This window comes from Xenopus laevis, chromosome 4L, assembly GCF_017654675.1.
Source record: "Xenopus laevis strain J_2021 chromosome 4L, Xenopus_laevis_v10.1, whole genome shotgun sequence".
Classification (NCBI taxonomy): Eukaryota; Metazoa; Chordata; class Amphibia; order Anura; family Pipidae; genus Xenopus; species Xenopus laevis.
In genome coordinates, this window is record NC_054377.1 from 32,835,909 (window position 1) to 32,854,961 (window position 19,053).

Consider the following 19,053-nt stretch of genomic DNA (forward strand, 5'->3'; position numbering starts at 1 on the left):
GTTTAATAAAGACTGTAGAGGGGAGAGATGGGAGTTTGGGAGGCCAGTTAGTAGAACGTTACAGTAATCTTGTCGGGATAGGATGAGAGCATGCATGAGCGTCTTGGATGTATCAGGTGAAAGGAAGGGACGGATTTTGGCAATATTGCGTAAGAAAAAGTGACAGGTTTTGACAGTGGTGTTAATATGATCAGAGAAGGAGAGAGAGGAGTCAAAGATTACCCCCAGACAGCGAGCTGAGTTGAAAGGATTAATGAGCATGCCATCAATAGAGATAGTAAATAGGGGAGTAGGACCAGACTTAGGTGGAAAGATGATAAGTTCAGTTTTTGTTAGGTTGAGTTTGAGGTGGCGCTGGTTCATCCAATTTGAGATAGCCAGGAGGCAGTTAGAGATCTGAGCCTCTGTTTCAGCTGTTAATGAGGGGGTGGATAAATATATATTTGGGTATCATCAGCATACAGATGATAATTAAAGCCAAATGAATGGATGAGATCTCCCAAAGACAGAGTGTACACGGAGAACAACAGCGGACCAAGTACAGAGCCTTGCGGCACCCCCACATTAAGTGGAACTGGAGATGAGGTTTTGTTATCATAGGAGACAGTGAATGATCTGTTAGAAAGGTAAGAAGAGAGCCAAGATGCAGCCCGGTTACGGACGCCAAGCGAATAGAGAATCTGCATCAGGAGAGAGTGATCAACTGTATCAAATGCAGATGATAGGTCAAGGAGGAGAAGGATGGAGAAGTGACCTTTAGCTTTGGCAACCTGAAGATCATTTGTAACTCTGCACAAAGCAGTCTCAGTAGAGTGACCAGGCCAGAAACCAGATTGCAGAGGGTCCAACAGATCATGGGTGTGTAGAAAGTTAGTAATATGGGAGAACACAATACGCTCTAGGAGTTTAGAGGCAAGTGGTAGAAGGGAGACAGGACAGTAATTTGATAGACAGGCTGGGTCAAGCGTGGCCTTTTTAAGAATAGGCTTTACACAGGCCTGTTTGAAAGGAGAAGGGAAGGTTCCAGAAGCTACAGAAGAATTGAAGATGTGAGTAAGTAATGGGGTAAGCTCTGCAACACAGTGGTTGAGCAGAGAAGAAGGCATAGGGTCAAGGGGGCAAGTTGTGAGTGGGTAGGATAAAAGAAGCTTGGAGACTTCAGACATTGTTACCGGAGGGAAGGAATTAAGACATGCAGAAGGGGGCTTAGGAAGGAGGAGCTGGTTTACATTAGTAGAGGTAGGGATCTGATTGCGGATGGACTCTACTTTATCTTTAAAGAAATCAGCAAAGTCCTGAGGAGAGTGTGTCTGGTTGACTGATACTGTTGATGAGGGATAGAGAAGAGTATTGAATAGAGAAAACAGGTGTCGTGGGTTGGATTTGTGATCGTTTATATGGGTGCTGTAGTACTCTTGCTTGGCTTTTGACAAGGCAGAATTGAGGCAGGACAATAGAAATTTATAGTGAATAAAGTCTGCTACATATGTGGAAATACAAACACTACAACCAACCACGTGTTCCCAACCACTCTGCAGCAATCAGGTGCATAGTTAAAGCATTGAGTTATTTCAAACAGCATAGACTTCACAGCCTTAACATGATTGGCCAGCGAAAAAAAAGTTTTAAATGCCCATTGATTGAGAGAAAACTGCACCACATGGGGAAAAAAGCAGAACATTAGATAAAACCAAAAACAAGACCACCACCTAGAGGTTTTCATGGATATTACTTTAATATTGTGACTATAGGAAAGAGGGCGCAAGGCTGATGAGAGAGACCTGAGGGGGTATACCTGAGACCCGAGGGCTGAGGGGGGAGACATTATAACTGAGGGCTGAGGGGGGAGGACTGAGGAGGGAGACCCAAGAGCCCAGGGCTGAGGAGGGTGACATGAGACCAGAGGGCTGAGGGGGGAGTGCTGAGGAGGGAGACCTGAGAGCCCAGGGCTGAGGGGGGAGGGCTGAGAGCCAAGCCACAAGGGGGGGGGGAGAATGCAAGATGATTTGTGGGCAGCACTGAAGTGTGAATGCAGCCTCTTCTGATGCGGGGAGTCTGCATGTTTCTTCTTTATGAGAGCTCACGCAGGAGTGTGCATTCTCCTAATGCTATCCTACAATGCTTGCCAAAGAGGATAGACATTCGCAAGCCAGATGCTTCTGCCATTCAGGGGCTCTTCCCTGACGCCACTCCCTTTTTCCATAAAGGATGCTGAGGTTTGAGGCTTCCTGCTTCCTACCATACAGTCTAATGCACAGAGCACCTTATGGACCTACCAACTGAGGGTGAGAAATTGCAGCACTACACCCGTCAGAGACCGAGGCCCAATCGGTCCAGCTGTCACCCTTACAGGAAACCTCACGTAAGCTATCACTCTTTTCTGCAGTACAGCTATGCCATAGTGTACATTTGCATTCTGCACTATCATTAGATTTCTTAGAATGCAGTGTTTGGAGCTTGCAGTATTGCGTTATTGTGCTCAATCGCTATGCTACATCATTTAGCCACCCACACTATTCTGTTTTTTTTCTTCTGCTAATATAAGCTGCATTGCTACATTTTCTTACAGCAGACTCAAATTTATTTCTGATGTTTTACTTTGATACCTTTTATTTTTAATAGAGACTCCAGTATACCTAGTCACTGCCCAGAGAGTGGTCAGTTATGAAGGTATAATATTGTATCTGTAATAAGGTTTGCTGTGAAGTCTGTTAAAGCATTATAAGACAGATGATGTGCTATCTGTGAGTGTGTATATAACAGTAGTCACAATTGTTGTAAGGTCCAGTTATCAATTCACAGCTTGCATAAATTCTTATTTTCTGTAGCTTGATGCTTCTGCAGGCAGTGGTTGCTTCATGTTATGTGTTTATATCTGTTAATATGTGTGTCGGTATATATATATATACATATATATTTACAGGATACAGACAGTGCACGCCATGGATATAGATAAAAACAATATTTTATAGGGATGTTGACACATTCTAGTTTGTCACTATGCCAATGTAAAGATGCCCAGCACTAATCCCATTTCCCCTGCCTCCTCCCCTAGCCCTCTGCTACTCAGCTGTGTTCAGACCCCAAGACAGCTTCAAGAAAAAGGAAGCTGTAATTGATGCTGGGCATGGCAGAGGCGGGGCAAAGTATTGATTGGCTGAGGCACTGTTAACATTTATCTGTTTTGGTCTTGAAAAAGGCTCAAATATTTTGATCAAATATTTTGAAGTGAAGCACCTAGACATGTAACTATTTGTACGAGTGCAAGCAATACAATTATATTGTATTATAATAAATAATCAAAGAGTTCCACAGTGCCAGCACCCAAACCATTTAAAGCGGACCTGTCACTTACACATAAAAAAACTGTATAATGAAAGTCCTTTACAAATTAAACATGGAACACAAATTCTTTTTTTCATTAAAGCTTCCATACCTGTTATAAAGGTATTTAAATATCTGAGCTGTCTATATATCTAAGGCCATTTCATTTAGCGGTTTGAGCTAAATTGTATACGGCTTCTTAGACTTACCAGGCAGGATGAAACCCACTGCTTTCTGTTCTTTGCTCTGATCTAAGTACTAAATTTATATATTAGTTTTGTGGTCCTGTTCCTATATTTTTGTGCTCTACCCATAACTATATTGTCAGCCCAGAACTGGTTAACATAAGGATTTACTAACCGAGGCACAAGACTTAGTTGCTGGTCATATATATATATATATATATATAAAGCCCTGAATCCTTCCTAAAAGATTCGCCCGAATACCGAACCAAATCCGAACCCTAATTTGCATACGCAAATTAGGGGTGGGAAGGGGAAAACAATTTTTACTTCCTTGTTTTTCTGACATATGCAAATTCATATTCGGTTCGGCCAGAAGGATTCGGCCGAATCCTGCTGAAAAAGGCCGAATCCCGAACCGAATCCGGGATTCGGTGCATCCCTAATATATATATATATATATATATATATATATATATATATATATATATACATACACACACAGTATACATATATATACCAGTTATATATAATTTTGCAGGTAGGAAATATATATATATATATATATATATAGGACCGGTGTTAGAAATCACAGGGCCCTGTACAACAAAATGTTTGGGGCCCCCTGGGCCTCGCCTACCCCGTCCACTCCACATCACAGTTAAAAGACCATACAGACATCAGCGCTAAAAAAGGTAACCCCCCCCCACAAGTTATAAAAAGCTATTGGGGACCAGGGCTCCCCTATAAGTTCTTAAAAAGCATTGGTGCCAGGGCCCCCCTTACAAGTGAAAAAAGAATTAGGGCCCCAAAGAATATTTTTTAAAAAACCATTGGCACCAGTGCCCCCCCCCCATACAAGTTAAAAAAATTGGGGCCCTAAAGAATATTTTTTAAAAAAAACATTGGTGGCAGGGGCCTATAGAGTATTAAAATAATACATTGGTGGCCAGTGGATTAAAAAACACATTGGTGTTCAGAGGAATTGAACTTATGGCTTCAGGACTTCAATTTCAACCTCCTTTCGTGACTTTGGGTTGTCGCTTCAATGTCAACTTCAATTTCGGCTGTTTAGCTTTTCGGTACTTCCGCATTTCGGCTGTTCGGGACTTCAGAACGCACACGCACATCTGAGTTGTCTGTGTGGGATAGTTAACATTTTATGTTTGTTTTTATAATGAACAATAATTCATATGTGAATACAGCAATTTCAACTTGTAGGGGGTTATTTATCAAAATCCAAAAATATCTTGAGTATTTTCTGAAAACTACTCCAACCAAATCCGCATGGGTTTTTCCCCTTATTTATCAATACATTTTTCCAAAAATTTCCTGTGCTTGAAAAAACTTGTGAAAAACTCGAATCGTACAAATATTTTTGATTTTCCACCTGAAAACCACAAAAACTTTGGATTATTGCACCAAACCCAGCACAGATCAGGATATCTTCGGCACTTCTCCCATTGACATGTACTCAGCAGGTCTGAGTTGGAGTACTTTTTTATTTGGACTTCTGACACCCTCAGGTTACATAAATACCAAATAAGTGTTAAACATCAAAACTGACCATTTACTCACTGCACCACTGTCAGACAAAAAATCACGTACATTGAAGGTACTTAAGAAAACATGCATGCCTTGCATCCCCATATAGTTGCATTTACCGTTGCTGCCTGCGTCCTGTTTTGAATTGAATGCTGCTACATTCAATAATGCTGTGGAACGAGGCAGTAGCATCTAGGCTCTCAGTGCTGGTGTGCCAATAGAATAATCCACATGGGACACTCAAGCTGAATGGCAGAAAGGACATCTTCAGGGCGACCAGCCCAGAATTTCTTTTAAATTCGTGTTCAAACGATTAATGTATCTCCACAACAAAAATGATTTTCTAGGGATCCACTCTCTGTATCTACATATTCTGATTCAAATACCCTATTGTGCACTGATGAGCCAAAAAAATAGCAAACTGGTCTGCAGTTGGGAATCCAATCAGCTTACTGCCTTGGCTGTATTTTAAAACCCAGTGGGTGAGGCTCAGTCTCAAGGGTATTTCATGTAAATAGAAATTTTAGTAGTAATCTTGGGTTTCCTTTCTATTCTGCTTTGGGTATAAAAGAGCAATGTATCTTCCCGACCAAATGCTTTTCTAATTATATATATATTGTGGGGAATAGCTCAAAGCAGCGGGTAGGGCTCAGGTAAAACAGTTCTTACAGAGGAGACAGGAGGCTTAGGTTTGCAACAAAAATGAAACAGGCTCCTGTCTGGGGTTTATTGTTCAAACCGGACAAATTAAACAGGCACAAGTTCCGTGCTATAACAGTCAATAATAAGGAAAACCTCACCGGTTTGCAGTGTTACAGTCCATAGGAAAGTTCCTTGCGGCGGTACCAATCAGTCGCTCTTTGGAGTTGCAGTCAAATACACATTTTGTTCACAATCACTTCACTGTGTTCAGAGGTTCTCTCTGACTCCCAGTACAACACACTCCCACTCCCCGCCAGGCTCCCTTAAACAGCCCCATCTGCGGACTAATTGGGCAGCATACTGAACTATCCTTGCTCCAGGCTCCTAACCTGTCTTACCCTGGAGATTTAAAGGGGCCAATACCTCAGGCTGGGTGCTATATACCTCCCATCATATACAGGCAGCCTATTGGGACATAGCTCTTTGTCACAATATATATATATATATATATATACACACACACACGCACACACACACACATACGGTTATATGAAAAAGTTTGGGAACCCCTCTTAATTCTTTGGAGTTTTGGTTATCATTAGGTAAACTTTCAAAGTAGCAACTTCCTTTTAATATAGAACATGCCAAATGGAAACAGTATTTCAGCAGTGACATAAAGTTTATTGGATTAACAGAAAATAATGCAAAATGCATCATAACAAAATTAGGCAGGTGCATAAATTTGGGTACCCCAACAGAGATATTACATCAATACTTAGTTGAGCCTCCTTTTGCAAATTTAACAGCCTCTAGACACCTCCTATAGCCTTTGATGAGTGTCTGGATTCTGGATGGTGGTATTTTTGACCATTCGTCCTTACAAAATCTCTCCAGTTCAGTTAAATTTGATGGCTGCCGAGCATGGACAACCTGCTTCAAATCATCCCATTGATTTTTGATGATATTCAAATTGGGGGATTTTGACAGCCATTCCAGAATATTGTACTTCTCCCTCTGCAAATTCCTTTGTAGATTTCGAAGTGTGTATAGGGTTAATTGTCTTGTTGGAATATCCAACCCCTTCCAACTTCAACTTTGTGACTGATGCTTGAACATTATGCTGAAGAATTTGTTGATAATTCATCCCACCCTCGACTTTAAAGGGCCCCTGAACTAGCCACACAGCATGATGGAACCCCCACCAAATTTAACAGTAGGTAACAGGTGTTTTTCTTGGAATGTGGTGTTCTGTTTCTGCCATGCAAAGCGCTTTTTGTTATGACCAAATAACTAAATTTTTGTCTCATCAGTCCAAAGCACTTTGTTTAAAATGACTGTGTCTTGTCTAAATGAGCTTTTGAATACAACAAGCATGAAGCATTTGTAGCATGAGTGCAGAAATGGCTTCTTTCTCATAACCCTCTGCAGCAAGATGTTCTTGCAGGTCTTTGGAGGTGATCTTTGGGTTGTCTGTAACCATTTTCACAATCCTCCGCATATGCTGATCCTGTATTTTTCTTGGCCTGCCAGACCTGGGTTTTACAGAAACTGTGCCTGTGGCCTTCCATTTCCTGATTGCATTTCTTACAGTTGAAATGACAGTTTAAACCTCCGAGATAGCTTTTTGTAGCCTTCCCCTAAACCATGATACTGAATGATCTTTGTTTTCAGATCTTTTTAGAGTTGCTTTAAGGTTCCCATGCTGTCACCCTTCAAAGGAGAGTCAAACAGAAGCACAACTTGCCACCTTAAATACCTTTTATCATGATTGGACACACCTGCCTATGAAGTTCAAGGCTTAACGAGCTAATCCAACCAATTTGGTGTTGTCAGTAATCAGTACTGAATTTCTTTGTTCAAAAAACACCTCAGTACTCAGATGTTGCTGGGAAATGAAAGACATACCACTGTTATCTTTTTTGTTGATAGTGTAGAAAATTATTATGCAGGCTGAAGTGGGATCCCAAACTAAAAACATGGAGGAGCACGCCCGAAACTTGTTTAGCAACTTGTCCAGGTGCTGGTAAATAAGGTAACATAGTACCGCACTCAAGGGAACACATGGCAAATTTACTTATGGTCGAATATCGAGGAATATCGATTCAAGTCGTAGTCGAAGGTCGAAGTAGCCCATTCGATGGTCGAAGTAGCTAAAAAAAACGTTTGAAATTCAAAGTTTTTTTTATTCTATTCCTTCACTTGAGCTAAGTAAATGGGCCCCCAACTGTGCTCTTTCTCAAGGATAATCAAAAAAAGAGCACAGTTGGTGTTCAAAACGTCAATAATAATAATTTATTCTTCAATAAATCTTGATTTTTTCAATATTTTTTTTCCAATATTGATTCCCGTTGAGTGCGGTATTCTGTTAATATATATATATATATATATATATATATATATATATATATATATATATATATATATATATATATAGACAAAATGCAGGGATTGACAGCACTCCAAGGAAATACATCAAGTCAATAATTCAAATGAAAGTGGAGATTTATTGGTGATCCAACGTTTCGGCTCCGCACAGAAGCCTTCGTCAGGGAAAGAAAAGCAGTGCGCAGGTGTTTGGTGGTTTAAATAGGGTAAAAAATGGCTCCAAGACACCTGTATACGATGCCTGTCACTCATCGTTTGTTATGCAAAGCAGTATATACATGTGGATACAAAGGCAAATGTTGTTATCCATGTTAGGTATGCCCCTTTGTATGGGAGAGTTCTGCTTATACACAGGGTGCGTCCTACTGTTACCCCACTCTGTCACATTATTCTGATGTGTAGCGAGCTACCCGTCCTATGCCCTGTATAGATGGGCCGGAAATGCACCAGAAACCCACAGTGAGCGGCGTTGTACCGTTGCTAGGCAACCCATGTGCGTCGCCGAGCACTCAACTGCTAGCAACCGCAAAGGGAAGCCAGCAGAGACAGCGCTTGTGGGCGAATGTTAGCGGAGGGTTTTGCGGAGTGTGCAGTCACTGAAACCAACGGCTGCCTACTGCCAGCGGTTCTACCCAGCCGCATCATTAGGGTTACATGGGTGCCACCGGCCTTCGTACTGCTTGTGCTCAGCTCACCTTGGTATAGGAACCCACATGCAGGGCAGGGTAGTACAAACACGTTAGGGCCATGCAGAGTTATGTTAGGGGAACTGACTAAAGCACCACCGCGTCCTTAAGCCAATTAACCTCCCAGTGGTCATCAGTGGGACAGACAGACAGGGCAAATATGGATACATAACAGATGCATATAGTCAGAGTGAACTGCGCTGTGTTTACATAAGAAGGGGAGGACAAATGGGTAAACCAAAATGACAATAAACATAATTGGACAAAAAAGCAACATTTGTAGCAAGCTATATGGCAACAAAACAGGATACAAGGTAGTAAAAGTCAATATTGTTTCACAAAAGCAACCCAAAGGCAGGGTCTCATTGAGAACTCGGGGAGCAACTGTGTCCAGTTTCAAAATCCAGCGGGACTCCATTCTCAGTAGGGCCTGGTCCCTATTACCCCCTCTTACCAAGGGGGGTTGATGGTCAATTGCCATGCACCTGAATGTAGGGAGACAACGCCGCTCACTGTGGGTTTCTGGTGCATTTCCGGCCCATCTATACAGGGCATAGGACGGGTAGCTCGCTACACATCAGAATAATGTGGCAGAGTGGGGTAACAGTAGGATGCACCCTGTGTATAAGCAGAACTCTCCCATACAAAGGGGCATACCTAACATGGATAACAACATTTGCCTTTGTATCCACATGTATATACTGCTTTGCATAACAAACGATGACTGACAGGCATTGTATACAGGTGTCTTGGAGCCATTTTTTACCCTATTTAAACCCCCAAACACTTGCGCACTGCTTTTCTTTCCCTGACGAAGGCTTCTGTGCGGAGCCGAAACGTTGGATCACCAATAAATCTCCACTTTCATTTGAACTATTGACTTGATGTATTTCCTTGGAGTGCTGTCAATCCCTGCATTTTGTCTACATACTTCTCAGACTAGCACCCAGGTTTCTGCATACTAATGGTTGTGCATTCCATTCTGTTTGATATATATATATATAAAATATATATATATATATAGAAGATTTGCTTTTGTAATAGTAGGTAAACGGGTATGTTTTGCAGAGAAGAGACAGGGACACACAAAATTGCAGAAAAATAAAGACTTTGCCTTTATTTGTTAAACAAAAACACATTAACAGGGTGTTTATCTTCATATGGCAATCTAGCATCAAAATATAGGAGTCTCTCATATTTAAAACTGTAGTCTTTCTGACTACCCCAGAGCCCCTCCTAGACTCTGGTCCACTACAAGGTCAGCACCCTGTTACTCAAATCAGCTTCACTGCTGCACTTGCATCAAAACACTCAGCCTCTCTCAGGCACAGTCACATGTCTCATGGCACTTGCTTTCTTTCAAGCTCAGTCACTCTGTCTCTCTTTATCAGACACTCTCTGTGTCTCAGGCTCCACAGGTCCTCTTTCAGGCTATTGTTCCCACACCAGGAACACCCAGGACTGTGTCACTTCTAGACCTCCTGGGAAGAGCCCACAGGTATGGGAGCACTCCCCTTTGACCTGCAGTAGCAGCTCTGCTCTCAGCTGCCACCTAATTACTTGATTGGGAGGGAATATTAACCCTATCTGGAGTAGGCATCCCCCTCCAGCCCATATCATACAGAGTAAATGGATGCTTTTCTGTACATTTTCATGCAATACAGATGTGTTTTCCAAACACACTGTCTATATATATATATATATATATATATATATATATATATATATATATATATATATATATATATATATATATATATATATATATATATATATATATATATATATATATATATATAGTTTCCAAGAAATGCTGTTGCACTCTAGGGACTTTTGCAGTAAAACACCCAGGAACCCACCAGGAACACCCAGGACTGTGTCACTTCTAGACCTCCAGGGAAGAGCCCACAGGTATGGGAGCACTCATCTTTTACTTGCAGTAGTAGCTCTGCTCTCAGCTGCCACCGAATTACTTGATTGGGAGGGAATTTTAACTCTATCTGGGTAGGCATCCCCCTCCAGCCCATATCATACAGAGTAAATGGATGCTTTTCTGTACATTTTCATGCAATACAGATGTGTTTTCCAAACACACTGTCTATATGTGTGTGTGTATATGTATATATATATATATATATATATATATATATATATATATATATATATATTCCGTAAGGCTGCTGCACACACTTAAAAGGAGATAATGCCCTGGTGCTAACAGAAGCATTATATATAGTTTCCAAGAAATGCTGTTGCAGTGAAAAAGCTTTATTGGAATATATATATATATATATATATATATATATATATATATAAGCATAGAAGCAAAAATAGCGACACTCACAGGTTTTTCTTCATGGTGCAAAAATAGAAAGATTTATTGTGCTCGACGTTTCGATCCCCCACAGGGATCTTTGTCAAGAGATTTCCAGTGAACAAACAGAATACCCACAACCCCACATACTTTTAAACCTTGGGCCGTTTATTTGGCGCCAAACTAGGTTGCTAAGCAACCCAGAACGCTAAAAAGTGAAGTGCCAAGTTGGATCTTTAAAAGAGGGAAGTGAATCAGTAACAACGTAACCCAGTGTAGTAAAGAGGAAATAAAGTAAAAACAAGGTAGCAAAAAGATAAGTGAACAAAGTAACAAAGGTTTTAAATGAAAAAGAAACGAAACAGCGCTTAAGCAGAGCACACAAAGCCATCCAATCCGACGTCCGCAATTAGCTAGGCAGTCATGGCGCTTAGGGCCAATCAGATCACAGTATAGAGGTGGGTGTGCCGGAAACCCGACTCTAGATCGCCGCATCTAGTTTCCAATATGTGAGTAACATAGCAACCGCGCCCAGGGATCAACTGGAAGCCGGATCGAGGAGTATAGCGCCGCAGGGTTTAAAGACCTTTGGCGTCTACTCCTACACGGCGGGTAAGAAAATTAATTAAAAGCCGAACCGGGGGCAAAGCACCGCCAGGTATTACAACCTATTGGTGTAGGTCCCCAGTCGGCGGGCACTCATCAATGTCAGACGGCTGTCCTTATAAGGGTGCGTGAGAAGTCATAAGGGTGCAGGAAAAATTGCTCTACCCATCCACCCCGCGGTGGTTCAACGCTGGAAACTACTATGCTTTGATCAACCCCACGTATTACTGGTAATGCAATGCCTGTCAAGTCATAATCAAATAATGGGGGCCAGTGTAATTTCTGCTGCGCTGGAAACATAGTTGAAACAAGTACGTTCCGAGGAAAAGGAACAGACAGTGAGGAGATAGGAGAGGAGATCAGAGGGTTAGGATCAGAGCATGTAAGTCATATACATCATTTGGCATACAAACACCTGCTATACATATAGGCATCACGGTCAAATGAAAGCATATTGATCAAATCTATAGTCCCTAATTCATATGAAACATCCTAAGGGCAAAGTCTCGTTAAGTCCCCGCGGGGCAACGGTGTCCAGCCGGTAGATCCATTTAGATTCGCGTCTCAGTAACGCAAGGTCCCTGTTACCACCACGTGCCAACGGTGGTTGAAAGTCAATAGCCATACACCTAAATGTAGGCAGACCATGTCCCTTCTGCAAAAAATGTCTTGCCACTGGTTGTTTTGCGGAGTTCTCTTTGAGGGCCTTACTGATGGCTGCGCGATGATTCGCGATTCTATCTTTCAAGGGTGTTGTTGCCTTGCCCACGTAGTAGAGGCCACAAGGGCAGGTGATAATATATACCACAAACGATGAGGTACATGATAGTCTATGTAATATTTTAAACCTCTTACCAGTGTGAGGGTGTGGGAAATCCTTCCCCGTCAGCATGGATCTGCATGTCGTGCAGTCCGGGCATCTATAGCAGCCTAATTTGCGTTGCGTGGTCAGCCAATTGGTCTGTGTTGTGGTGGACGCCTGTGAAAAGTCAGTTTTCATTAAAATGTCCTTTAGATTCCGATTTCTGCCATGGCCGAACATGGGTAATGGAGCCTGATACAATGAAAGGGTATTATCCATAGCAATAATCGGCCAGTTCTTGCGTATGCTCTTATTTAAGTCTCTGGAAATGTGTGAGTAATTAGTTTTGAAGATCATTCTGGACACAGGCTGGGCATCCTTAGTCTTATTAGCAAGCAAGTCAGTTTGGGAAAGTGCAAGAGCCCGCTGGAGTTGCTCTCTAAGTAGTCCTTCCTTGTAGCCCCTATTCAGGAATCTGTTAAACATATCATGGAGTTGGAGTTGGGCTTTATCCGGATCACTATTGTTCCTTATCGTCCTTAGGAATTGGGAGTAAGGGATTGCACGGATGGTGGTTGGAGGATGATCACTTTTCGCATGCAGGATCGTGTTACGATCAGTGGGTTTCTTGTATAGGCTAGTGCCTATTCCTGTCTCTGTTTTGAAGATCTGTAGATCAAGGAATTCAATACTCTGTTCACTATAGTTCAGAGTGAACCTAATTGGAGAATCCAGTTTATTGAGTGTGTCAAAGAATGTGGTTAGAGACAAAGGATCTCCATCCCAAATTAACAGCAGGTCATCTATGTAGCGTTGGTATAATAGGAGTTTCTCCGCTGCCCTCCCAATGATGTTCTCTCGTTCATACTGTAACATGAACAGGTTGGCATATGATGGTGCCAGGGCACTGCCCATGGCCGTGCCCGAGATCTGTAGGAAGAAGCTGTTCTCAAATCTGAAGTAGTTGTGGGTTAATGTTAGCTCCAATAGGTCTGTTAAGAATTCTGTTGGTACTGTTTTATCTGCTCGTTGTTCTAATGCTTTTCTGCACGCCTGGATCCCCTGATCGTGTGGTATTACAGTATATAGGCTTTTAACATCCATCGTGGCTAAGAGATAATTATCAGGTAAGTCCCCAATCTGGCGTAAGATCTGTATGACCTGTGTTGCATCTCTAGTGTAGGATGGCATTGTGGTCACCAATGGTTGTAAAAATGCATCTATATAAGTAGCCACTGGCTGGAATAGTGAGCCCACCGCTGAAATGATGGGTCTTCCTGGTGGCGCCGATTGCGATTTATGAATTTTAGGGAGAGAGTATATAATCGGAATTCTTGGACAGTCTGAAATCAGAAATCGATATGTATCTTGATCCAGCCAGCCAGCCAGAAGAGCCGAATGTAGCTTATTGTCCAGCTTTATCTTGAATCGTGCCGTTGGGTCCCCAGGGAGACTCCGATAGGTGGAAGTATCTGATAGTTGATCAAGGAGTTCTTGTTTGTAATAGTCGTAATTCAGAAGGACAATACCGCCTCCCTTGTCCGCAGGTCTGATAACCAAGTTCTGGTCCTGTGTCAGCGTTTTAATCGCCTGTCTTTCTACTGGAGAGAGATTGTGATGAGGTTTTGAGTTGCGTATTGTGTCGGTCATTTCTTTCGACATAATGTTGCTGAATGTACGTATGGCTGCTGGTGTATTCGGAGGGTCGAATTTACTCTTTGGTTTGAATAAAGGGGCTGGATTGACTGGGCTGTTCTTAAAATATTCACGTAATTTCAATTTCCGTTGGAACCTATGTATGTCACTTAGAATGTCTATTGGTTCTGGGGTCGAGCTTGGAATAAATGAGAGTCCTTTACTAAGCAATGATATCTCGCCGGAGGTGAGGATGTGGTGACTTAGATTGAAAATTACATTCTCCTCCCCCGAGGGGGTTTCTTTTTTAGGTTTGTATCTCCCCCTTCTGGTGTGGCTTCTCTTTCTTTTGATGTATCCTGCCGAGATCGTGTTCTTACCCCTAAAAAAAGGTTGTGTTCACCTTGGGTAGAGGGACCAGAGTCCGAGTCTGTGGACTGATCTGAGCTGTCTACTGTCAGCAGTGTCCTCGGTTTGTGCCTTCGTCTGATATTCATCGAGCGATCTGATTTCATCCCCATAAGCCAGCCATACACCCTTTTATGTTTATAGTCGTCGGCCACCTTTGGCTATATATATATATATATATATATATATATATATATATATATATATTATGGATTTGTTAGAATGTTTACAAAAATACTTGCTTTGCTAGGGTAAAGTTACTGTAATTGAAATATGATTTCTGGAAAAGTGTTTTGACAGTAGTATACTGTCAGACCTTTTGGATTTATAAAAGTCTCTATATCTATATAAGACTTTATATATTTGATATTATACGCTTGGGAGACATGTTGCTTCCCAGATCAGTTTATTTTCTATAATAATATAATATATACATTAATTATGAAAAATAGTTACTTATTTTGAAAAATAGTTAATATTGAGTATAACCCATTTACTTGTATATCACTGTGAATTATTTTGCTGCTTAATAAATATGTGGTAATAATAAGAATATGTTATCTTTTTACAGATGTGTGATTACACAGAAATTCACACTGATTTTATGTCTGTAAAAAAAAAAGTATATAAGTGGTTATTTGTTATTTCCCAGGGCACAGGTGCTGGAGTGCTAAGGGGTGCAAGAGCATGTTCCTTAGAGTTCACAAACACTTGGTGCAGAGAGCAACATTAGGAAGTGCAGCAGGTAACTGCCACAGACAGCACACACCTAAGGGGCAAATCACTGCATTAAAAACAATGGAGGTAGCAGTGTGCAAAGTGTAAAAAAATAGGTGATTGTTGCCTTTTTTTGCTCTTTTACGCATTGTAAATGACCCCTTTAGTGTAAAGGAAAAAGTGAAAGAAAGAAAAAAATATTAAAAATTGGCAGTGAAAAGCATAATCATCTCTAGTTGCAAAAAATGCAAAAAAACCTGTCTTTATTCCAAACATCTCACATAACATATGTTTCTGTTTTCTAATATAAGGTGCAGACTCCAGAACAGGAAAAAACAGAGGTCAATGAAAAAGAAGTGTCCACAAAATTGGATGAAGGATTGGATGAATTTTTCAACAAGAAACTTATACAAGACTATCAGTAAGTAACACAAATCTTAAAAGTTATACAACTTGTAGTGAAATGTACTCTGATCATCCAAAACTGTGTAATTTTTTTAAAGAACAGTATACTCGTGCATTAAAAAAAAAATTGTAATAGTGCTTAAATACAACAAACAATGACATTGAACAGTACATACTAAATATATAATAGATAAAATGTAGTACCGTAATTTTCAAAAACACAGCTGCATTATGCTTATAATATGAAAATGCATATTCAATTTCCTACTGTGAAACACTAACAATATGCATAAATTTAAGTGCATTGTGCATATATTGTAAACAATAAGTACTAAAGTGCAATGTGCCATATTATTAACAAAACACAGCAACCAGATGGTAACAATATTTAAAATATCCAAAAATATAACAATATATTCAGAATTTCCTCAATTTTAAAATAATAAAAAAACGGTGGTGGCATATCATGATTAAAGGAGAAGGAAACTGTACCCCCCACCCCACGTAGTCCTCCCTCCCTCACCCAGGCTAACTGCCCCCCGGGGAAATGCCCCATACTTTATACTTACACCTCGTGGCAGATTCTGGCAGCGGACTTCATGGCATCCATCTTCCGAGTCCTCGGTAAGCTGACTGGGAGATCAGCAATCTCCGTCAATTTCAGCACATGTGCAGTTGAAAACCGGAAAATTGCTACAACTTTGCATGCGCCGACATACCGATCTCCCAGTCAGTTTACTGGGGATCCTGAAGATGGATGGAAGTCTCTACTTTCTGCGAAAGCTGAAAAAAGCCCACCGTCCACTACCCATTCTCACTATCTTCTACAGAGGGTCTATTGAAAGCATTTTATGCAGCTGCATCACTACCTGGTATGGAAAATGCTCTGTATCAGATCGCAAGATCCTGCAGCTGGTCTGCTATCAGGCTATCATGTATATATTTAAATAGGACACTCTCCAGCATTTCAAGTGTAACTTCAGGCAGTACACGATCAATTGCAAATGCATGGTTTGGGTTCACCTTTTCTTTCAGGGCCCTATAAATAGGCCTCTTCTGCCATAATAACTGGCATATACGCAGTGATTTCTGCTTTGATCTCAGCAGTGCCTCCAAATATAGCCCTCTTCTGCTACTGCATGAGATCTAACACGTATTTAGTTGCGTGTGGCGCTACAGGAGTCCTGTGCCTCCACTATATGGGAGAACAGGTAAACTTTAATATGGCGTGCCTCCACCCAAGGTCAGGACAGGCTGAACTGTAATACCCCTCTCTGGGAACTTCTCTGATGGCAATACACAGTGGAACGGTTGATGGATTTATTTGGCAGGACACTATACCTTTAAATTACAGTCATACAGGTAGCCTGCCAGCCAGTAGCAACTTCACTGAATAAATGAACTGCTGAGGGAAATCTCCACTTATGTGGCAGTTGCTTCAAAGTCCTGAGAAGGACTCCCTTTGGTTTTCCATGCCCTGAAAAGAGCACGCTTTGTTCTTCAGAGCCTTGACTAGGACCCCCTTTCCTTCCGCACCCTAAAGAGAGCACACTTTTCTGTCACTGGGGTTCCCTATTAACTTTCCCACACAGAAACTCTGGGAGCATGCATACTTTGCTTGTATTCTCTGCTTCTCTCTCTCCCAGCAGCCCTTTCTCTCCCAGCAGCACTTTATTCTCCCTCTTCCTTCCTGTCAGCTCACAGAGGGTGGGGCTCCTCCCCCCTCCTTACACAGAAACAATATAGAGGAGACATAGTGTACACAGCTCTCATACAAACGTTTTCCTGATTTTAATAAGTCAAACAGATAATTACAAGATGAGTTCTATCTTTAATAATTCTGAATGCTACATCTCCTTTCCACAATTTTCTTAAATAATAGAGGCACTGCCTGGCCTTCTTAGACTGTACTCGAATATCTTCAGACCCTGTCAGGTCCTCAAAAATTTGGACCCCTAACTATTTAAAACTACTCACTCTCTACTGCAGCCTCACCAATAGTAATTGTGGAGTAAGTGTCAGAGCCGTTCAACTCCCTCGGTGTAGTTCATCTGCCAGTCTCCTGATACTTTGAACAGTTCCCCGAGTTTTTAGCTTCTCCTTAAAAATATTTGTGTGCACATGCTCAGTAATTGTTTTTTAACACACAGGGCCTAATGTGCATGAGTAGTAAACATTTAGTGAAGTTGAAACAAGATTTTACGCATGCACAATAGCATCACAAACAACGTCATGACCCCAAATTTTGTGGTGATTATTTCAGTTAATATACAAATATTCATAGATAGATTAGTAAATATACAAAAAGCCTGACTGTACTAGCATATATCAGTAATTCTCTCCCTCTTCCAAACAGTGAATGTCCACTGCAAGTTTCTTCAGAACCCTCTTCCCTTTCATCGTCTGGGTCAAGGACCTTTAAAAAGAAAATAGGAGATTTTTTTGCATTAAGAAAACCAAGAAATTCCAAGGGGCATAAGCCTGAAAAGGAGCAAGATGGGAGTCCAGTAACTGAAAAAGGCAGAAAACCTACTTTATCAGATATATTAAGACCAGCAAACAAAAGTGGTGAGACTAATAAAGAGAAACCAGAAGATGCCCCATCAGCAGAGTTGGGATCAGTGGTGGATCCTGCATGGACACCTGATGCTTCAAGAAAGATTAAACCAAGATGTTCCAGAGAAGGAAAATCCCAATCACTGATCCTTCTCTCTGAAGACGAGGAGCCATTTAGAATAAAACAAGAAAAGGTAAGCCATTTTTTCTTGCAGCCTTTATTTTTAAAATGAGCTAATACCTGAAAAATAGTTTGGCTAATGGTATCTTGTGTTATTTTTCAAAACCTCAGATATATGAGTTCACAGCAGTTCTATGGGGCTAGTTGCAATCCCTGCAGGCAGGATGACAGTGATTGTTATCCTGGAACTTACTTTTCAAATCCCAGTTCCTGCTTCCAAAACTTCCCTTCTAGGCTTCTCCCTATCTAAACAGCACAGCACAGACTCCCCTCCTGCAGAGGTCCTGTATACTGTAAGTCAATGGGAAAGGCACCAATCTTGATTTGAACTTATCATGATTTCTGTTGGGTTTAGCCAAAAGCCGACTTTTTTTTAATAAAATATTAGATAAATTCAGATTTTAGTTACTAACCCCCTTAAAGTTTTCATTAACTAGCATTGAATCATGTGGACCTTATTGATTCTTCTATTAATAGAGTTAACATGATCATTACATAACTTAAACAAGTGCAATTGCAGCATGCGTCTGACCTCATTAATCTTTTTTTATCAAAAGATGACCAAATAAACTGTTTAAAGTTGAGCCATTATGCAAAAACTATGTTGTTCTCTTAAAAATGGAAAGCCATGCCTTCATCTAAAAAAGATGATACCATAAACTGAG

At 41.0% G+C, this 19,053-nt stretch overlaps 1 protein-coding gene across 5 annotated transcripts in view; it reads left to right on the top strand.

Moving 5' to 3' along the window:
* The window catches only part of LOC108713971 (capping protein, Arp2/3 and myosin-I linker protein 2), a 74,909-nt gene that overhangs the window by 23,290 nt on the left and 32,566 nt on the right, over positions 1–19,053 (top strand). For 2 of the 5 annotated variants that reach the window (XM_018257747.2, XM_018257746.2), the window contains exons 1-3: positions 2,001–2,362; positions 15,558–15,667; positions 18,008–18,401. In XM_018257747.2, coding sequence (XP_018113236.1) covers positions 2,267–2,362; positions 15,558–15,667; positions 18,008–18,401 — 600 coding nt within the window. In that variant the 5' untranslated portion in view covers positions 2,001–2,266. Of the gene's footprint in view, positions 1–2,000; positions 2,363–15,557; positions 15,668–18,007; positions 18,402–19,053 lie in introns of those variants that run through there. The other 3 variants (XM_018257744.2, XM_018257745.2, XM_018257748.2) reach the window with 2 other exon arrangements.